General features: G+C 34.0%; 3 protein-coding genes across 5 annotated transcripts; 1 reads left to right on the plus strand and 2 right to left on the minus strand.

The window, feature by feature from the left end:
• Nucleotides 1-2,872: 2,872 nt before the first annotated feature.
• LOC104777558 (cyclin-A1-1) lies at nt 2,873-5,589 on the minus strand. The gene is made up of 9 exons (XM_010501832.3): nt 5,102-5,589; nt 4,630-4,945; nt 4,406-4,545; nt 4,214-4,306; nt 3,916-4,125; nt 3,730-3,806; nt 3,477-3,660; nt 3,245-3,379; nt 2,873-3,149 (listed from the first exon to the last, which is right to left on the minus strand). The coding sequence occupies exons 1-9, from the start codon at nt 5,303-5,305 to the stop codon at nt 3,084-3,086; spliced, it is 1,425 nt and encodes a 474-aa protein (XP_010500134.1). The 5' UTR covers nt 5,306-5,589; the 3' UTR covers nt 2,873-3,083.
• A 3,026-nt stretch (nt 5,590-8,615) lies between these two features.
• On the plus strand, nt 8,616-16,280 carry LOC104779129 (protein CELLULOSE SYNTHASE INTERACTIVE 2-like). 3 transcript variants are annotated; one of them, XM_087506686.1, is made up of 8 exons: nt 8,616-8,740; nt 8,814-8,850; nt 9,129-9,211; nt 9,287-12,359; nt 12,465-15,018; nt 15,087-15,538; nt 15,785-15,901; nt 15,997-16,280. In XM_087506686.1, the coding sequence occupies exons 3-8, from the start codon at nt 9,141-9,143 to the stop codon at nt 16,147-16,149; spliced, it is 6,420 nt and encodes a 2,139-aa protein (XP_087362812.1). In that variant the 5' UTR covers nt 8,616-8,740; nt 8,814-8,850; nt 9,129-9,140; the 3' UTR covers nt 16,150-16,280. The 3 variants fall into 3 exon arrangements, 2 of the variants coding, with proteins under 2 accessions (XP_087362812.1, XP_087362811.1); XR_015594370.1 differs by lacking the exons at nt 8,616-8,740; nt 8,814-8,850; nt 9,129-9,211 and having other exon boundaries at nt 9,285-12,359; nt 15,087-15,413; nt 15,502-15,538; XM_087506685.1 differs by lacking the exons at nt 8,616-8,740; nt 8,814-8,850; nt 9,129-9,211 and having other exon boundaries at nt 9,285-12,359.
• On the minus strand, nt 16,244-18,253 carry LOC109130643 (aspartic proteinase Asp1-like). Its single transcript, XM_087506687.1, has 8 exons — nt 18,006-18,253; nt 17,793-17,910; nt 17,462-17,688; nt 17,132-17,359; nt 16,894-17,032; nt 16,616-16,813; nt 16,466-16,538; nt 16,244-16,374 (listed from the first exon to the last, which is right to left on the minus strand). The coding sequence occupies exons 1-8, from the start codon at nt 18,158-18,160 to the stop codon at nt 16,280-16,282; spliced, it is 1,233 nt and encodes a 410-aa protein (XP_087362813.1). The 5' UTR covers nt 18,161-18,253; the 3' UTR covers nt 16,244-16,279.
• Nucleotides 18,254-18,742: the final 489 nt, after the last annotated feature.

The following is an 18,742-nucleotide window of genomic DNA, read 5'->3' on the forward strand; positions in this document are numbered from 1 at the left end:
AATCAGTTCCAAATTCCATTCCACCCAACAAATTTGGTCCACAATAGAATACGGTCTCGGTCAATCTCATTCTCATTGATCACCACGTGCTATTAATTTTTAATAATTTACAATATACACAAACATATATATATATATATATACGTATACCATATATATATAGTATACTGGTAAGAAAAGTAACGTGGCTAAGTATTTATAAATACTAGGTATTAATTCACCGAATGCTTGGTTGCATGCATATTTCTGAAAATTTTAAAAAATAAAATATTTTTCTTTAATTTTTTATTAACAATAAAATTAAAGAATGATTTTTGTTTTTTCTACTAAAATATGAATCTTAAATTTCTTATAGAAATAATGTGCAAGTTAAACCCTACACTTGTATCAACATTTTTTGGTATGGTTATTTATTATACCGAAATTAACACATGCTAAAAAAGAATTATTACACAAATTGATATATATATATTTATATATATATATATACTTTAAAAAAATTCCTAATATGAGTGAATCTATGTTTATCATGTTTTGTAGTGGTTAATAGCTGATTTAATGAGTTTTTCTTAATGCCATTGTAAAATTTAGTAACTACATATAAAATTATTGTGTATAAAATATTTCTCATTTCAAAGTTTAAAGCAATATATATATGTATATATATATAGATGACTATAGTTAACCAAAATAATTAAAAAATATTAAAATTTAACCAAAAACATTTTCTTTTGAAAGAGAAATAAGTTAGTAGGAAGAATGGATTAATGTAGAATTATTGGATTGGAGTTACATTTGAGTTAAATGTAGAGTTAAATGGAGTTACATGCCTTTAAAAGTGTGTTAATTATAAATAAATATTTTGATTTGTTATAACTTAAACTAAAAGGAATACCAAGTGACCCAATCAAAATTCACATGATTTGGTTGTTTGTTGATATAAACTCAACAGTCACACATAATATTTCAAAATAAAAAATATTACTTTTGAAGTGACAAACTAAATTAGTTTTCTTATAAAATTATATGAACTTCAATCTCAAAAATTTTTTAAAACCCCAAGGATAACTTATATCTTTTTGGTTTTTGTTTTTGTTTTTCACTCATCATTTTAATTTATAGTGCTAGATTTCATACTAATGATTTCATCTTGAGAGAATTTAGTTAAATGTTATTTTTAAAATTATATTATTTTTTTTATATTTCACTTCCAGTTAAATATGATTTCTTTTTAGGATCATTTTTCATTTTTGATTAAAACACAAAGACCAATTTTTTATTATGTTCTTTTTATTTTCAAGAACCTCAAATCATAAATAAAATAAATATTATATTGATATTTGCAGATTTATCTATTGGATCTCAAAACAATAATGACTTTATAAATAGAGTTGATAGACTTTAAAAAACAAAATAGACTTTATAAATGGATAATTATATTGATCTTTAAATATTATATTGATCTTTATAAATTATTAAAAATGATACATGAATATGTGAGAGAACCAGAGACATAATAGATAATTAGATATGGATTTTATTGTGTGGTGAATATTGTAAGAAAGTATGAAAATTATGACTTATAAGATGTTAATATAAAATAGACAATGGAGATAAACCTTTTAAAACATTAAAAAAAACAATATAAGATATACATATCATACAAACTCTAAAACTAAGCTTTTACAATGATATTTGATTTGATTTTTTTCAACCCATACAACAACAATAACAAAAAAAAACACACAAAAAAAAAAAAAAAAAAAAAAAAAGAGATTTGAGATATAGTGGAGGAAGATGAGAGAATGAAAGAGTGAGAGACTAACATAATAAGATAATGAGTATTTATAGGAAGAGAAGTGATGAAAAATTACATTTAAAAAAATGAGAGTTACAATTCTAATTTATTGTTTTGTTTAAATATAATTGATTAATACAACTTAGTGGAAAAATAAAGTTAATGCATAATTTATAGGGAGAATTTATATGATTTCAGTTTTATCATATTATGTGAGTTAAATGTGATTTTTTTTTTTAATTTGTGTTTTAATAGAATTATTTTTTTTTTGTTAAAAATTGCATTGCCAAGTGGATCAATAAAGAGAGAGTGAAACCTTACTTTTATATATATGATTTATAGTATGTATCATAATAATTTTCTTTTAAACGACTAATGAAATTATTAAATGAAGAACATTAGTTTGTCAACTAAAAAGTTTCATTTCATTACATCTATAAATGTATTATACAAAACTATAGATTTATATATTTGAAGTAAGCAAATTTATCGTTCTAAAGGATATTTCAACTTATTTAAAAAATCTCACTACTTAATAAAGCATAGAATATCTTATGGAATAGTTAAAATATTAAGAGACCCTAAGCCAAGAAATTTCCTCGGATGTCAATGTCAATGTTAAAATATTTGTGTTCTAGTTGTTGAATATGACAGACAATGTTTATTCAGTATTTTGGAAAATTACAACCTTTTAATTACTAAAAGTATAAATTAACAAAGTTCAGATTATATAAATTCATCAATATACTAATCTATTTGAAAATAGAATTTGGAACCAAAAAAGTTTATTGATTTGTCAACACGTTCGTCTACAAGAAAAAAAATAATGCTAAGTCTTCAACTTCTAATAAGTCTACAAAAAATGAATAATGGTGATTTTTTTTTGTCAACACGTTTTTTATAAATCTTAAAAAACACATTTTTTGTCTACATAGTTGCACTTACCTAATTATGAACCACAATTGTGCTAATTCATTGATTAATCATAAAATATATCGAAGAAAAATGCATTTCAAGTTTAAATTTGCATTTGATAAGTCATTAACGTTCCCACTTTTTACCCAACTCATAGAATTTATCAACTATTTTATTTCTCATCTTAAGTAAGCAGCTATCATCCTTCACTTTATAGAGAGCAAGATAATAACAACTAATCAGCATAAGAACATTAGTCGAGTGAAGTGAGATCGTAGACATCTAATTTTATGAAAGGCCCAACAACAGCAAAAATCATATACAAACTATCCAACGCAACATTGGAAATAAAGTTTAAACTTGTGAGGATTTAGCTGTTGTTGAAGAACTCTTGTGGGATTACGGATGGACAGAACTTCTTTGCCACAAACTTGTACTGCAAAAAAAAAAAAAAAAAACCACAATCGTTATTAGACATAAAAACCACTAAGCAGCCATCATTTCTTGATTCTTCTTATCAATCAAACTTACTTTGTGTTGGCTGTACTTCTCTCTCACAGCAGGTAGAGTAGAGCCGTGAGCAGTAATACACAATCGTTGAAGATCTTTCACACATCCTCTCAACTCCAAGGCTTTATATTGCGTATAGTGTTGCAATGTCGGATTCTGATCCAACCAAGAAACAACAACAAACTCATTTTACTAACATGATCCTTTTAAAGAGTAAAAAAATAGAGTTTTAAAGTCTGTTTAAAAATCATACCCATGGTCTTATTGTTGGCTCTAGAATGTACTTGGCCAAGAAAATGGAAGAGGCAGCAACGAGTGAAGGGGAATGAGAGAGCATTGTGTACTCCAGAAGCGATAATTCCGCAATGTAGCTGGCCATACATTCTAGTTGCATCGATGGAGTTTCATGAACACCATGAGCAGCTCGAACAAAGCGTCTGAATATCAAGTTTGGTGTTAGTACACAATTGTATGATCTGTTTCATAAATGCAATCATCTTACTAACCTTAAAAAGCATTTGGTTGTTGGTGCTGTCATTTCAAAATTCAAGTAATTCAGAACATCAGATTCCATATCAAGAACCTGCAAAGCCAAAAAGAAACACAATCAAAATCAGTATCTTCTTATTAGTGAAAAACCTTGACCTCACTTATCAAATTCGTTTGAAAAAGAAAAAAAAACACAAACAAACCTCATCCTTGAGATATGTATTGTCAGTGATGTAACAGAACTCCTCAACTTGTGGTGCACAGATCTCTTCATATTTTGCTGCAATCATCATACAAGCCACACCAAGCAACTGAAGCTTCTGCCTACAAATCACATTCCCTGACAGATACCTATCTATGTAGTTCACTGTCAAATACAACGTCTCAGGTACAAGTCTATACTCTTCTGACACCTACAAGAAACCCCACAAAAATTAAAACATCAGAAAGAGTGACCAAATCCATCACATTTTCAAAACAGTTACGAACTAAATAATTCACCTCAACAAGCCAATCAACTAGGATACCACGCATACTGGAATTCACATCTTTCTGAACTTTCTCCATGAAATCAACCGCAGGTCGCTTCTTAGCCTAAAAACCATATAGAAAAGGAAAAAAACCTAAAGATTCAGAAACCATACAGCAACACACAAGTCCAAAATTATCACATTGTGTGGTTCAAGTAATCACCTCAGATGCACGAAGATGCTTATAAATGTCACGAGCAAACGTTGCACACAACAGTGGATCCTCATTGTTACTATCAATGTCAACAATCTGACTCTTGTCCAGTTTCATATCAGACAACACATCTCTACTGCAATAGTTACCTGCAAAGGTTCAAAAATCAAAATCAAAAATATAAAGAACAAAATTTAATAAACAAAGGGAATCAATCATTACATTTTACATACCCAAAGTCTCAGAACTTGGAGATATGTAAAGATTACTCAATGCTTTCCTCTCAATAGAAACAACAGCAGAGACTTGTTTGTTATCAATATACTCAACTTGAGGACTCTTGTATGAATCACATAACGACATCGTATCTTCGATTGAAACAGATCCATCATCAGATTTGCTAGGTGATGAAGACGAAGAAGAAGATACTTTAACACCACAATGGCTTTGCTCATAAGCAACTTTGCTTGGCTTCACACTCGCATTTACACAAAGAGGTTGTGTTGTTGGTGCCAATTTCAATTTCGCAGACTTGTTCGAACAATGTACCTATGCAACGAAATTGAATTCAGTAAACAATCTCAATGATTCAATCAACTAATGAATCTTCGAATCAGACAACATTGAAGCCAAATTGAATCCGTAACACATTACACAGTAAACGATTCTTCAAAATCAAACCAAAGATTTAGTGAAGGAACTAACCGAATCAGAAGATGAATTAGGGAATCGGGAGGAGTTTTTTTTATTAGTGATGTTACTCAACGGTGCTCGTTTCTTCGTCATCACAGGTTTCACTGAATTCTCAGATGAAGAAGATGATGATGGTGGTGCTCGACGTTTCGCCATTGAAGATTTCGTCGACGATGCGAACAACGAAGATCGTCGATTCTGATGAACGTTTGACATTTTTTTTTTTTTTTTTTTTTGTGTAGAAGAAAAAAAAAAAAATCTCTCTCTCTCTCTTTGAGAATCTTCGAATAAGGAAGGAAACGTTTTAATGGCCAAGTGAAGAAGAGAGAACGAAGAAGAGGCTTTAAAAGACCCAAAGAAGGCTTTTTGAATTTTTTTTTGAAGAAACGGTCCTCACCGTTGATTTTGAAGTTTAGATTTGTCTCGGAGCGTGCACAAGTTTTAAAGGTTTATGTCTGTTATTTTAAGATACGTCACTGCCCTGTTATATTTTGACACGTAAGAGTAAAATGGTGCTCGTGGCGTTTAGCTTTTTTTTTATAGGGAGAGATTGTGTGACAGTCAAAAACGAGACTTCGGTTTGGTTTACTTTTGAATTCGAATTTCAAACGGCTGAGGAAAAAGATTAAAATTTTTTTTAAAATTCGAATTTCAAACGGTCACCTTTGGACTTTTTTTTTAATAAAAAAACAGGTCGGAGACATAAACCATAAAAAGGTAAAAATCATACATTGAAATCAGGAGCTATTTTTCTTTTGTTTTCAAATTATTTTGGCCACGAAAAGAAAAATAATAATCAAAGTGAACATATATGTTGTGTTACAAAACGTGATATATGAGAGATTCTTATAAATACAAGATTTGATTATGATATATTATGGTTGGTTACTGTTTGGCTAACTAGAATTAATCAGAATTAGTTGGTATTATCAATTCAGCTTTTAAATAACCACGACGACCAACAAGTTCGATCCATCTCCATCACCCGATGGCCACAACATCAAAAATATTAGATTCGAGGCGAGAGCGAAGGCTTCTTAATTTGTAGTTTCTCTTATTAGATATGTGGTTTACTTTGTAATTAGGTTTAAATTTGTGGTACATCGTAGGAGTAATTTTTAATTATTATATTTTGAATAATTATTCTAAAATTATTTGGTTAAGTTTTTTTACTATTTGATTTTGTATATGATTAAATTCTCATTTTTTTTTTTTTGAATTATCATTTTTAATTATTGTATTTTGGATAAATATTCCAAGAACTTCGTATATGTGGAGGAAAAAAAAACACTAAGCATAACACGATTACCATAAAGACCTGGTGATTTTCAAAAATTATATTAAATGTTGTATATTCATAGAGAGAGCTATCTCAAACATTAGACTACAAATAAACTAGTTTACATATAACAAACACCGTTGATCTAATTTAATAGTTCAAATTTGTAAGATTTATTGCAAGTTCAGTAATATACCAAATAAGCTTTCTCCAGAGAAAGAGAATGCCAAACATGTTTGTTGTATCTTTAATCTTTGATATATACCATCTTCTCAGAATCTGAAATTTCGATAATCTTATTTGGCACCTGCAATATACTCCCTCCATTTTATAATATAAGATGTTAAGAGAAGTATTTTTGTTTCATAATATAGGATGTTTCCAATTTTCTATGCAACTTTTAGATTACATTTATATTATATATTATGCAGATTTGTTTATATTGGTTAAACTTTTTAAAAGTAACTATTTCTTAATATGCGTGTTCTCACTAAAACATCCTATATTTTGAAACAGAGGGAGTATAAAAGATTCAATCCCATCAAAAACAGCCACTTGGAATCATCCCGCTATAATGAGATGAAGACGTATACTCACATTTTGGCAAAATCAATAAATGAAGTTCATTGAATGTTCTACTAGTACTACAATGGGGTAATTATTCAACTGTTGAGTAAATTATTCAATTGTTGAATAACTACAATGGGGTGTTGAAAAAAATAAATAAGATGGGGTGGAGACAACAGCGTTGAAACGCATAAATGTGGGTCTTGCTCGCCATGTGGCAGATAGTGAGTGGATGATTTTTTAATTATATAATAATATTTAGATTAAAATATGTTTTTTATTTTTATTGAATGCTGAAATTTTAATTATATTTTATCCAAAATGATAATTTGAGATCAATTATTTCATAAAATATGAAATTTTATTTAAATATTTTTATACCAAAATTCATCATTTTTCATTTTAGACTTGTTTCACTTAATTTGGATACAAACGAAAAGGAGATATTTGCAAAAATTTGTATACTTTCACCTCTCTTTTATTTTCACTGGGTCTCTATTCTCCACCCCATGTAATTTCCCATCTTTCATATCTAGGCGGTGTATTTTTCTTCCATCTTCATCGTCCTTTATGGTCTCTTTCATTTCTCTTTGTGAGTTTCTTCTCCTCACTCAACCTATCATTGTAAATTCTCTCTAGTTCTCTGAACTCTTGTCTTCTACCATCATACTAATATGCCTTGTCCTCATTGTCACATTCATCTCTGTTTATCTTTTGCTTTCACCATAACAGGACTTCTGCTATGAATCTTCTCACTGCTATGACGACTATGCTCTCTCTCTTATATACACTACTTAAGATCTTATTCAAATTCAAATGTGATATATTGTTAATTTATTATCTCTAAAATGCTCAATCGAGATGATGGCTCCTCTAGCCATTTATTTTGGTATGTTCAGGCATAGATCGACCGCCAACTATTGAATTACACCAACTGTGGATTGGGTTTATACACATATCGGATTTTGATATTATATTAGACTATGGACTTCTTACTCATCATGTCTACCTCCAAACATATTTATTAAACACACTAATGTAAATATTTGTAAACTGTTCACCCTAGAATTGGATAACCAACCACATAATGTTGATGTTTATACGCTTAAAATTCGATTACGGTTAGATATGATCGGGTTAAAGTCTACAATACGGTCATGGTTTAGTTTTGGCCATGCCTACATTCATTCTTTTCTAGATGAAGTTTTTTTTTCATTGTTGTCAAATTCAACTTAAAAAAAAATCTTTATACAATAGCTACAAATTCTGATATGTAACTGGAATTAAATAACAACCTTTAATAATTTCCTAAAAAATGAGATCCTTTTTGTAATACACATCAGAGTAATTTTAAGGTTATAAATTATCACCATCTGTGTTAAAATTCACATAAATATTTAGAGAAGTTTCGAGGTTTAGAAATATCATTATTTTCTATGTTAGCTAGGTTTTTTTTTTGGCACAAAACAAAAAAAAGCTAGGTTTTTTTAAATAAACAAACTAAAAGTTGTAATATACTCAAAAATATTTTTGCATACGTCACCTAGTGGTGTAAATCAGGTATGCGATAAAGAAAAATAGGATAAGAAAATGTGAAAGAAAGAGAAAATTTAGGAAGTTGCATCAAAAGGTTTTTTCTTTTTTTCTTTTTTAACATTTGCGTAAATAGTTATGGTTTGGGATTTCTTGATTTCTCCCTCTTCTCTGTCAAACCTTTAAAACAAAAAATAAAACAAAATATTTTTTTTTTGTTTGTTTGTCGAACAAACTATCCGGCGACTCTTGTCCGAGACAAAAAGTGAGAGGTATAAATAGTTATTAAGAAACGTTGATCACAACCCATCGTCACACATACTAATTGCAACCTTTGAATATTAGGAGGATGGAGTTGTAGAACAACGTTTTGGGATAAAAGGTAAATTTATAAATTAATTATGCATTTCTTTTCTTTGGATTTTCTTCGATAAGAGTTAAATCTTGGAACTCTTACGTTCAAATGTGTTTCGTAGAAAATGCCTAACCATTTGTTACAATGTGAGGTTTCAGATCACCAATTTGATGCGTAGACGTCTTATTAGGAAGAAATATATATATTTCAATAGATCATTATTATTAATAATAAAAAAAAAACACCAAGAGATTCTATATTTAGTATGATTTGTATGTTATCAATTAAATTTTTCTTTTATTCAGAGATAAGAGAAGATGGCAAAGCCTCCCTCCTCAACAAATCAGCAAGAGACTCCTTCCGTGTCTTCTCCTCGGCTAAGGAATTGATCTGTTTCCACTATATTTACGTTAATAAATTTGCCTAGCTTTCTCATTGAGGGCTTTTTTGGGTGCAGGGAAACCAATAAAACAATGAGTCTGGAGATAGATAATGATCATGAGAAACCAGCTGTCACAATCACACGTCTCATCGAACAGCTTCATGCCAAGAAATCATCAACGCAAGAAAAAGAGCTCAGCACCGCTCGAATTCTCGGTCTAGCCAAAGGTAAAAAAGAATGTAGAAAGATCATTAGCCAGAACGTGAATGCCATGCCTGCCTTCATATCACTTCTCAGGAATGGAACCCTCTTGGCAAAACTCAATTCCGCTTCGGTCCTAACCGTTCTATGCAAAGACAAAAATGTTCGTTCTAAGGTATTGATAGGCGGATGCATCCCGCCGCTGCTGTCACTTTTGAAATCTGACTCTGTGGATGCAAGAAGAGCTGCGGCCGAGGCTATATGTGAAGTTTCCTTGTGTGGAATGGAAGATGATAATGTAGGTAATAAGATATTTGTCACGGAAGGTGTAGTACCAACTTTGTGGGATTTATTAAAGGCAAAGAAAAAACAAGACACGATAGTTGAAGGGTTTTTGGTTGGAGCTTTGAGAAATCTTTGTGGCGACAAAGATGGTTTTTGGGCATTAAAACTTGAAGATGGTGGAGTTGATATCATCCATAGCCTTCTTCAGTCTAGTAACCCGATATCTCAATCAAATGCAGCTTCTCTCTTAGCTCGTATTATTAGGATTTTCACTAGTAGCATCTCAAAAATAGTAGAGTCAGGTTCTGTGCAAGTTCTTGTTCAACTTCTAGGTGAGGAAAACAGTGTTGTCGTACGTGCCAATGTAGCAAATGCTCTAGAAGCCATTACATCAAAGTCCGAAGAAGCAAAAAATGTGGCAAGAGATTTGGATGGGATACACCTTTTGATTGGTGCAGTTGTAATTTCATCTAAAGAGTCAGTGGATGAAGAAAACGAATGCATCTTACAAAGTCATGGGATAAAAGCTTTAGCAAACTTATGCGGAGGAATGTCTGGTTTGATAGTGTATCTTGGAGGGCTATCTTTGTCTCCGCGCCTCACTGAGCCCATCGCTGATATTCTTGGAGCTCTTGCTTATGCTCTAAGGAAGTTTCAGCTAAGTTGTGGTGATGATTTTGATCCAACACTAACAGAAGGAATACTAGTGAAACTACTAAAGCCACGAGATACTCAGTTGATCCAAGAACGTATCTTGGAGGCTATGGCAAGTCTATATGGTAACACTAATCTATCAGAAAAACTCAACAATATGGAGGCTAAGAGGGTTCTAGTCAATCTTACAATCTTGTCTATAGCTGGTCCACGTGAACGGATGATAACTTGTTTGTCAAGTTTATGCAAATATGGGAATGTTTGGGATGCTATTGGGAAGAGAGAAGGGATACAAATCCTCATACCATATCTTGGATTGTCAAGCGAACAACAGCAAGAACTGTCAGTTGAATTCTTAGCGATCTTGACTGACAAGGTCGAAGAAAGTAGATGGGCTGTTACTTCTGCAGGTGGGATTCCTCCATTATTTCAGATACTAGAGACTAGTGTATCTCACAAGGCAAAGGATGATGCAGTTCGTGTCATTTGGAACCTATGTTGTCACAGTGAAGAGATCCGTCTCTGTCTTGAGGAAGCAGGAGCTGTTCCTGCACTTTTGGGGCTTTTAAAGAACGGTGGACCAAAATCCCAAGAGTGGTCAGCAAATACCCTTATGAAACTGATTAAAACAGCTGATCCAATTGTTACCGAGCAAGTACAAGCTTTGTTTCTTGGAGATGTTCCTAAATCAAAGGCTCATTTGGTAAGAGTCCTAGGCCATGTTCTTGCATCGGCTACTTTGGAGGAATTTGTCACCAAGGGTTCTGCAGCGAATAATGGATTGAGGTCACTTGTCCAGAGACTTGCCTCATCAAACGACAAGATGAAAGAGAATGCAACTTCTGTACTGGCTGATTTATTCAATTCAAGAAAAGACCTTTGTGGTGGTCTTGGATTTGATGAGAATGACAATCCCTGCACCAAACTTTTAAGTGGAAACACTCATGCTGTTGCAACACAGTTAGCTCATGCCTTAGGCTCTCTATCTAATCCAGCAAAGAAAAAGAGTACTGGCCAAAAGAAGTTATCTGGTCCAGAAGTCGAAGTGATCAAACCATTGATAAAGTCAGCAAAAACAAACCCTATCGAGTCAACAGAGAATCCCATGTCCACTCTTGCCAACCTTCTTTCAGACCCAAATGTTGCAGCTGAAGCATTAAATGATGATGTTGTTTCTGCTTTGACGAGAGTACTGAGAGAGGGAACACTACAAGGTAAAAGGAATGCTTCACATGCTCTTCATCAATTACTAAAGCATTTTCAGGTCAGTGATGTGTTCAAAGGAAATGATCAGTGTCGGTTTGCAGTTTCCGAACTCATTGATCTCTTAAACACAACTGATACGAACAATAGCGCTTTTATCGATGTTCTAGAAGTACTCTCTTTACTAGCCAAAGCTAAATATGGTGCTAACTTGTCCCATAACCCATTTTCTACATTCACTGAAGTTCCTTCATGTTTAGACTCTCTTGTTCGCGGTGTGGCTGAAGGTCATCCGTTGGTCCAAGATAAAGCAATAGAGATTTTGTCTCGCTTCTGCAAGACACAGTTTTTATTGTTAGGTCAACTTTTGGTGATACAGTCAAAATCAGTTTCTTCACTGGCCAATAGAATAATCAACTCATCTATTCCTGAAATAAAAGTTGGAGGGGCTATGTTGCTTGTTTGTGCAGCAAAGAACGACAAGAAATTATGGGCGGAAACAATTGGACGATCAGGGTATTTGAAAAACTTAGTAAAAACTCTTCTTGATATGTCAAAGGAGAACTCTAAATCTTCTTCATATGGAATTGAAATTCAAAGACCAAGATCTTGCATTACAAGCCATATGTGCTTAACCATGGATGGCTCTAAAATGGTTGATCCAGTTACTATCTTGGGAAGCACCGTCTCCATGTGGTTACTTTCTATTATTTGCTCTTCTCATCCCAAAAACAGACTTGTTGTCATGGAAACCAATGGACTTGACATTATTGTAGAAAAGCTTCAAAAAATTAAGTCCAACAATACAGAGGTAGATAAGTATACTTACTAGCTTTCTTTATTTATTTTTTTATTTTATTTTCTCCAAATCCTATAAGTTTTGGTGTTGTTGAGTTGTGATCTTTAATTTTTGCAGGAAAATTTCTCCGATTCCGAAGAAAAATGGATTGCCATGTCATTCTTAGCTGTTATGTCTCAAGAACCAAACGTTGTCTCATCTCCTATAACAGAAAATATTTTGCCAACACTAGCACCTTTCATGCAATCTGATCAGATGATTGATGGATATTTTACTGCACAAGTATTGGCAGCACTAGTTCGTCAAAAGAATGACAAGATCATTTCAGATATCATGGATTCAGATATAGTACAAACTACAATAAACTTGGTAGGGTGTGAAGAATCAGACACAAGGACTTTTTGTGCTTTAGCAGAAGAGTTATCTCTGGTACAAAATCCTTTTGAAGCCACTTTAGAGGCACTCTTTGAAGATGAAAGAGTAAGACGTGGTTCATTTATGAAAGAAAGTATTTTTTTGCTAGTGAATCTCTTGAAGCCAAATGCAGAAAAAGTTGGAGCTATTCCAGTTGTTGTTCGGCTTCTAAGTCGTATTGCAGAGTGTGGCGATTCAAGTAAATTACTTCTCACTGAAGCTGGAGCTCTAGATGCTTTAGTGAGGTATCTTTCTTTGAGTCATCAAGATTCGACTGAGATCATTGTTTATCAACTATTAGAATCACTATTCCGCAACCCAGAAATTACACGACACAAAACAGCTATAAATTCCATGAAGCAGCTTATTGGAATTCTTCATCATGATTCTAGAAGTACCCGTTACAATGCTGCAAGGGTGCTTTGTGAACTTTTTAGCCATGAACACGTCAGAGATTCTGAACTTGCATGGAAAACACTTTCCCCTCTTCTAGAAATGTTGAATACTAAATTGGAGAGTGAGAAAGTGGCTGCTCTTACAGCTTTGGCGAAACTAACTACGGGAACTAGTCCAAGCCCATATATTCTTACTAGTCTTGAAGGAAACCCATTGGAGAACATCTATAAAATTTTATGTTCAGATAGTTCATCACTTGAATCAAAGACAAGTGCTGCGAGGGTATGTCGCTTTCTATTTACCAGTGAAGTTTTGAGAACAAACTCATCCGCCGTAGGTTGCATGGCACCTCTTATATCACTAATCCGATCAGGAACAAGCACAGCTATAGAAGCTGGAATGTTTGCACTTGACATACTCTTGGATAGCAAAATATTCTCAGAGGTCGCAGAAGAACATGATTGTGTGAACCTCTTTTACGGCTTTGTGGCTTCTGAAAACTATCTGATCAGTGAGGCTGCAATTTCTTGTCTTGTGAAAATGGCTAAAGACAACACTCCGCGTAAAATGGATCTTATTAAAATGGGTGTAATCAAGAAATGCCTTGGTCAACTCTCTAGATCTCCTCCATGTTCTTTGTGTTCAGTAATCGCAGAGCTTTTCAGAGTTTTGACGAATGTTGGTGTTGTAGCTAGAAGCCAAGATGCAATAAAAATGGTACAACCGCTCCTCTTGATTTTGAATAGACAGGACTTGGATTTTCAAGGCCAGCTTAGTGGTTTACAAGCTATTGCAAACATCTTGGAAAAGCCAATGATTCTTGAATCATTAAATATTGCATCGTCTGCTGTTGTTACGCCTATGATACCATTGCTTGAATCTGAATCTTTAACGGTCAAAAATGCAACCGCAGAACTACTGACCTCACTACTCAAAACGCCACGTTTCCAAGAAGAGATAATGACTAAGGATCTCGTTGCTCCTCTTGTGAAATTAGCAGGGATCAGAGTAAGAAACTTGCAAGAGATAGCGTTGATGGGCTTAGAGAAATCGTCACTTACATGGACAAAGGACGTAGCTGATGCCGAAGGAATTCAAGAGCTCTCCAAGGTTATTATCGACGATGATCCTCAACTTCCTGTATATCTATGGGAATCAGCAGCTTTCATTCTCTGCAACATCCTCAGATTCAATCCAGAACACTACTACTTTACAGTGACTATACCAGTTCTGACAAAAATGTTGTTCTCAACAGCTGAGAGCATAGTGATCTTAGCCGTAGACGTATTGATCATCCGTGAGAACCAAGACTCATTAAGTGTCTTGGAAATGGTTGAAGCTGGTGCACTCGACGCATTACTAGATCTACTAAGATCACACCAATGCGAAGAACTCGCTGGAAGATTACTCGAATTAATACTACGCAGTCCAAAGGTTAGAGAGACAAAGATATGCCAGTTTGTAATAACTCCCTTGTCAGAGTACATATTAGACTTAAACACAACATCAGAATCCGCAAAGCTTCTTGTAGCCATGGCTTTAGGTGACATATCTCAACACGAAGGATTAGCTAAAGCCACTGATACTCCTCTGGCTTGTCGCGCATTAATCAGTTTGATAGCGGATGAACCAAGCAACGAGATGCAAATGGTTGTGATTTGTGCATTAGGAAACTTTGCAATGCATAGTAGAACAAGTCGTAAAGCTATAGCTGAAGCTGGTGGAGTATGTTTGGTTCAAGAGATGCTTAGATCTTGTAACCCACAAGTTTCTACACAAGCAGCTCTAATGATCAAATCTCTCTTCTCAAACCATACACTTCAAGAATACGTCTCCGGTGAAATCATCAAATCTTTAACAAGTAAGTTTCCGATTTCCGAATTCAAAATTGCGATTAGAGAAATCAAACACTCACCGATTGTGATGCAGCTGCGATGGAGAGAGAGTTATGGACGACGGCGATGGTAAACGTGGAAATAGTAAGAACACTAAACGCGATTCTCACGACGTTTCCCAAACTCCGTTCGTCGGAAGCAGCCACCGCTTGCATCCCTCACTTAATCGGAGCTTTAAAATCCGGCGAGCAAGAAGCGAGAGCTACAGCGATGGATACTATATACACGATGCGACAGTCGTGGACGACAATGCCGACGGAGATAGCGAAATCTCAGGCGGTTTTAGCGGCGGAGGCGATACCGGTTTTGCAATTGATGATGAAATCGAAATCTCCGGCTCCGTCGATCTTTCACGAGAGAGGTAACAGTCTCTTGAATTCTTTGCCGGGAAGTCTCACGGTGGCGATCAAACGCGGCGATAACCTGAAACGTTCCAATGCGTTTTGCAGATTAATCATCGATAATTGTCCCAGCAAGAAAACCAAGGTAATGTAATTTTGGTTTAACTTGGTTTAGTCTGGTTCTGGTCAATTCGGTGCAATTCAATCCCATTATGGCGGTTTAAAGTGGTTCAATCCGAGTGTCTAAGCTATTCGGTGCAATTCAATCTTGTTTTGGCTGTAATTAAAATCCCATTTCGATTTACCATCGTTTATTTCGGTTCTAATCAATTCAGTGCAATCCAATCTTGTTTTTGGCTACTCGATTTCATTAAACCGGCTTTTGGTTCAGGTTGTGAAACGAAGCAGCTCACCGGTTTGGAAAGAATCATTCACATGGGACTTTGCTGTATCTCCAAGAGGACAGATTCTTGAAATCGTATGCAAATCTAACAACATCTTTCGAAACGTACGTAAAGATTCATCATTGTTTGTGTGTTTTTTTTTTTTGGTACCAGATCTTTCACAAATGTTGTTTATGATTTTTTTGTAAAATCTTTGCAGAAAAATATGGGAAGAGTGACGATCCCAATCGATAAAGTATTGACAGAAGGGAGTTACAGTGGAAGTTTTAAGCTGAGTGATGAAAGCAATAAAGATGATTCTTCTAATAGAAGTCTAGAAATTGATATTGTCTGGTCCAATCAGACATTTTAATTTTAATATCATTTAAAATGGTACGGTGTTTCTAATTACTCCAAAACTTTTTCTGTAAATCCTGAATATTATTGTTCCTAAATTGTTTATATGTAAGGATTTATGTATAAGTTAATGGTGATGTTATGACTTATGATCTAGGAAGCTTATTGCAATCTGCAGTAACCCATCCTAGTTGTTGTTTCTCGTTGTCGTAGATTATCATTAGCCCTTGCATTGAGATATCTTCAAAACATGACAAAAACAAAATCATAATCAGTTTTTAGTTAGAAACATTACTATTGCGAAGTGCTAAATGTTGTTTGTTTCTTTATACCTCCGATTACGTTGGAGTCTTGTAATCCAACCTCACTTCCATTTAGTAGTCCTAAGCAGACGTTCCCAGTATTCTAAACAAGACAAATAAAAATATCATTAGTGACTGATTATGTGGTATGCAAACGAGTTTTTTGCGTCTTATTCTTACAGAAATTGTGAGATAAGATTCAGGTGGAATCTGAAGCTGAGTGTTTTTTCTGCCGTTTGTAAAGTTGATTGTTAAGGTCTTGAAGTAGGTCTTGACGTCAATAACAGATTTAAAAGGCTTAGCTCCTTTCCAGCAGATTGGTAAGGTCTTATCCTCTTTCGCATCTTTCAACGGCGTGCCTTTTAGATCAGTTTCGATCTGAACCACGCGTAAAAGAGATTGATGCATCATGTGACATACATAGTGTCTTGAGTGTTAGTGTGTGTTCAGTTACGTACCAGCTTAACTATTGTTTGGTATGTTTTGCTGTTGAAATAAGTGTATGAGCTTCCGGTATCGAAAATGAGTTTAAGTCCTTTTATTCCTGTTGGCTTTCCATTGAAAAGAAGCTCCGCTGATCCGGTCGTGTAATGGTTACTGAACACAAATAGATGAACATGAATTAGTTCTAGGAAACAACAATATAATCAATCTATCTTAAAAACCTGATCGATGCAAATATGCAAAGAAGTATACTCTGGTGACAATAACGGTGTCCATGCCACACCAGTGGAAGGAATAAGATTGTCTCCAAAGAACAAATAGCCTCCACCTTTAGAGCTTAAGCAATGTCCGACCACGTTTCTCGTTACTCCCGCGGAGACAAGCTGTGACAAGACGCTGATTTTACCTTTCCCAAGCCCCAAAACTCCAGCAGTTGCAGGTGGAGGATGTGCACTAGGGAAACTCTGATCATAACCACACCTGAAAAAAAAAAAAAAAAAAAAAAACACCAGACTCCTTTCAAGAATTCAACATTTTTTCATCATCTAAAGATTCACATGTCTGGTTTTCTAGCTCACTCACCCGAATGCTAAACGAGGTTGGACGATTGCGCCATTTAGGGTGGTTAAAGGAAACTGATCGGTAACAAGTGCACCCATTGATGAACCTTGATCAGCATATTCAACTTCATAATCACATTGTTCTTTCGGGTTTGGGCATTGAGGCTTGTTAGGCCAGTGAAGAGCCGAACATATCGGGTCTGAACACGGGACAGTGTTTGCCTTAGGCGTGTACTGAAGTGGAGGACCCTACAAAAAAAACAAACAAAACAGAGATCATCAAGAAAGGATCAAGTCTAATCTTGAAAAAAAAAAAAAAAAAAAAACAGAATGGATCAAAACAATGTACATACCACTGTGCAGCCAGAGCAAGGAGCATTGCATTGAACCCAAGTGAGATCACTACCAGTATCAATATCAAATTGAAACGCCTTTGGAGGGTTTCCTATTTGAAGTAAGACCGAGTAGTATCTACAAAGCAAAAATAAAATCGAAAAAAAAAATCAAAAAATTGTTTTTTTTTTGGTGTGGATCGAGAAGATAGAGAAAACGTTTGATGTGCTTACCCGAGAGGGGAGACGTTGCCGGAGAGAGGGAGGACGATTGAGGAAAGAGGAGACTTGGGAGAGGTAATACTAGAGAAGGTTTTAAAGATGGACGATCTTGATAAAGGAACTATAACCAAGAACAAGAACAAGAGAAGAGATAATCTTGAATTCATGTCTTTTGTCGCTCTTTCTTACTTGGACAACAAACAATCAAAAGCTTCTTCACAAACAGATAAAAAGAGGAGAGGGATCTGATGATTATAAGGGATATATGGTCAAAGAATATAAAAGCGTCTGTGTTTGTTTAAAGGTCAATGGTCATTATATAAAAGTCATATTCTAGTTAATATATATCCTAACAAGAAAAATAAATACAGCATTATATTAATTCTTTGTTTCTTTGTTCCAAAAATATATATATATATATATATATATATATGATTAAAGAATTTAATGTACACTGCTAATTATATACTTTTCCCAATTTATCATTATTTTGCTGTTTTGGACCAGCAGAAATAAATAATTTTGGTCTATTTTTAATTTAAGTTTTGTATCAAAATTAAGATGACTTTCGAGGTAAGAAGAGAGGAATTAAAATACCAATACAACATGATAAACCGGATAAAATTTGCCTCTGTAAATATTATTATTGGACATTGATTAGTTAGCTTGACGACTTTAGAATAAAGTATTTGGTTTAAATCATTGTCAACTTCTCCACAAGATATCCTTTATAAAGCTTTGAAGTCTTG

Source organism: Camelina sativa, chromosome 3 (genome assembly GCF_030686135.1).
Source record: "Camelina sativa cultivar CO46 ecotype springtype chromosome 3, ASM3068613v1".
Taxonomy (NCBI): domain Eukaryota; kingdom Viridiplantae; phylum Streptophyta; class Magnoliopsida; order Brassicales; family Brassicaceae; genus Camelina; species Camelina sativa.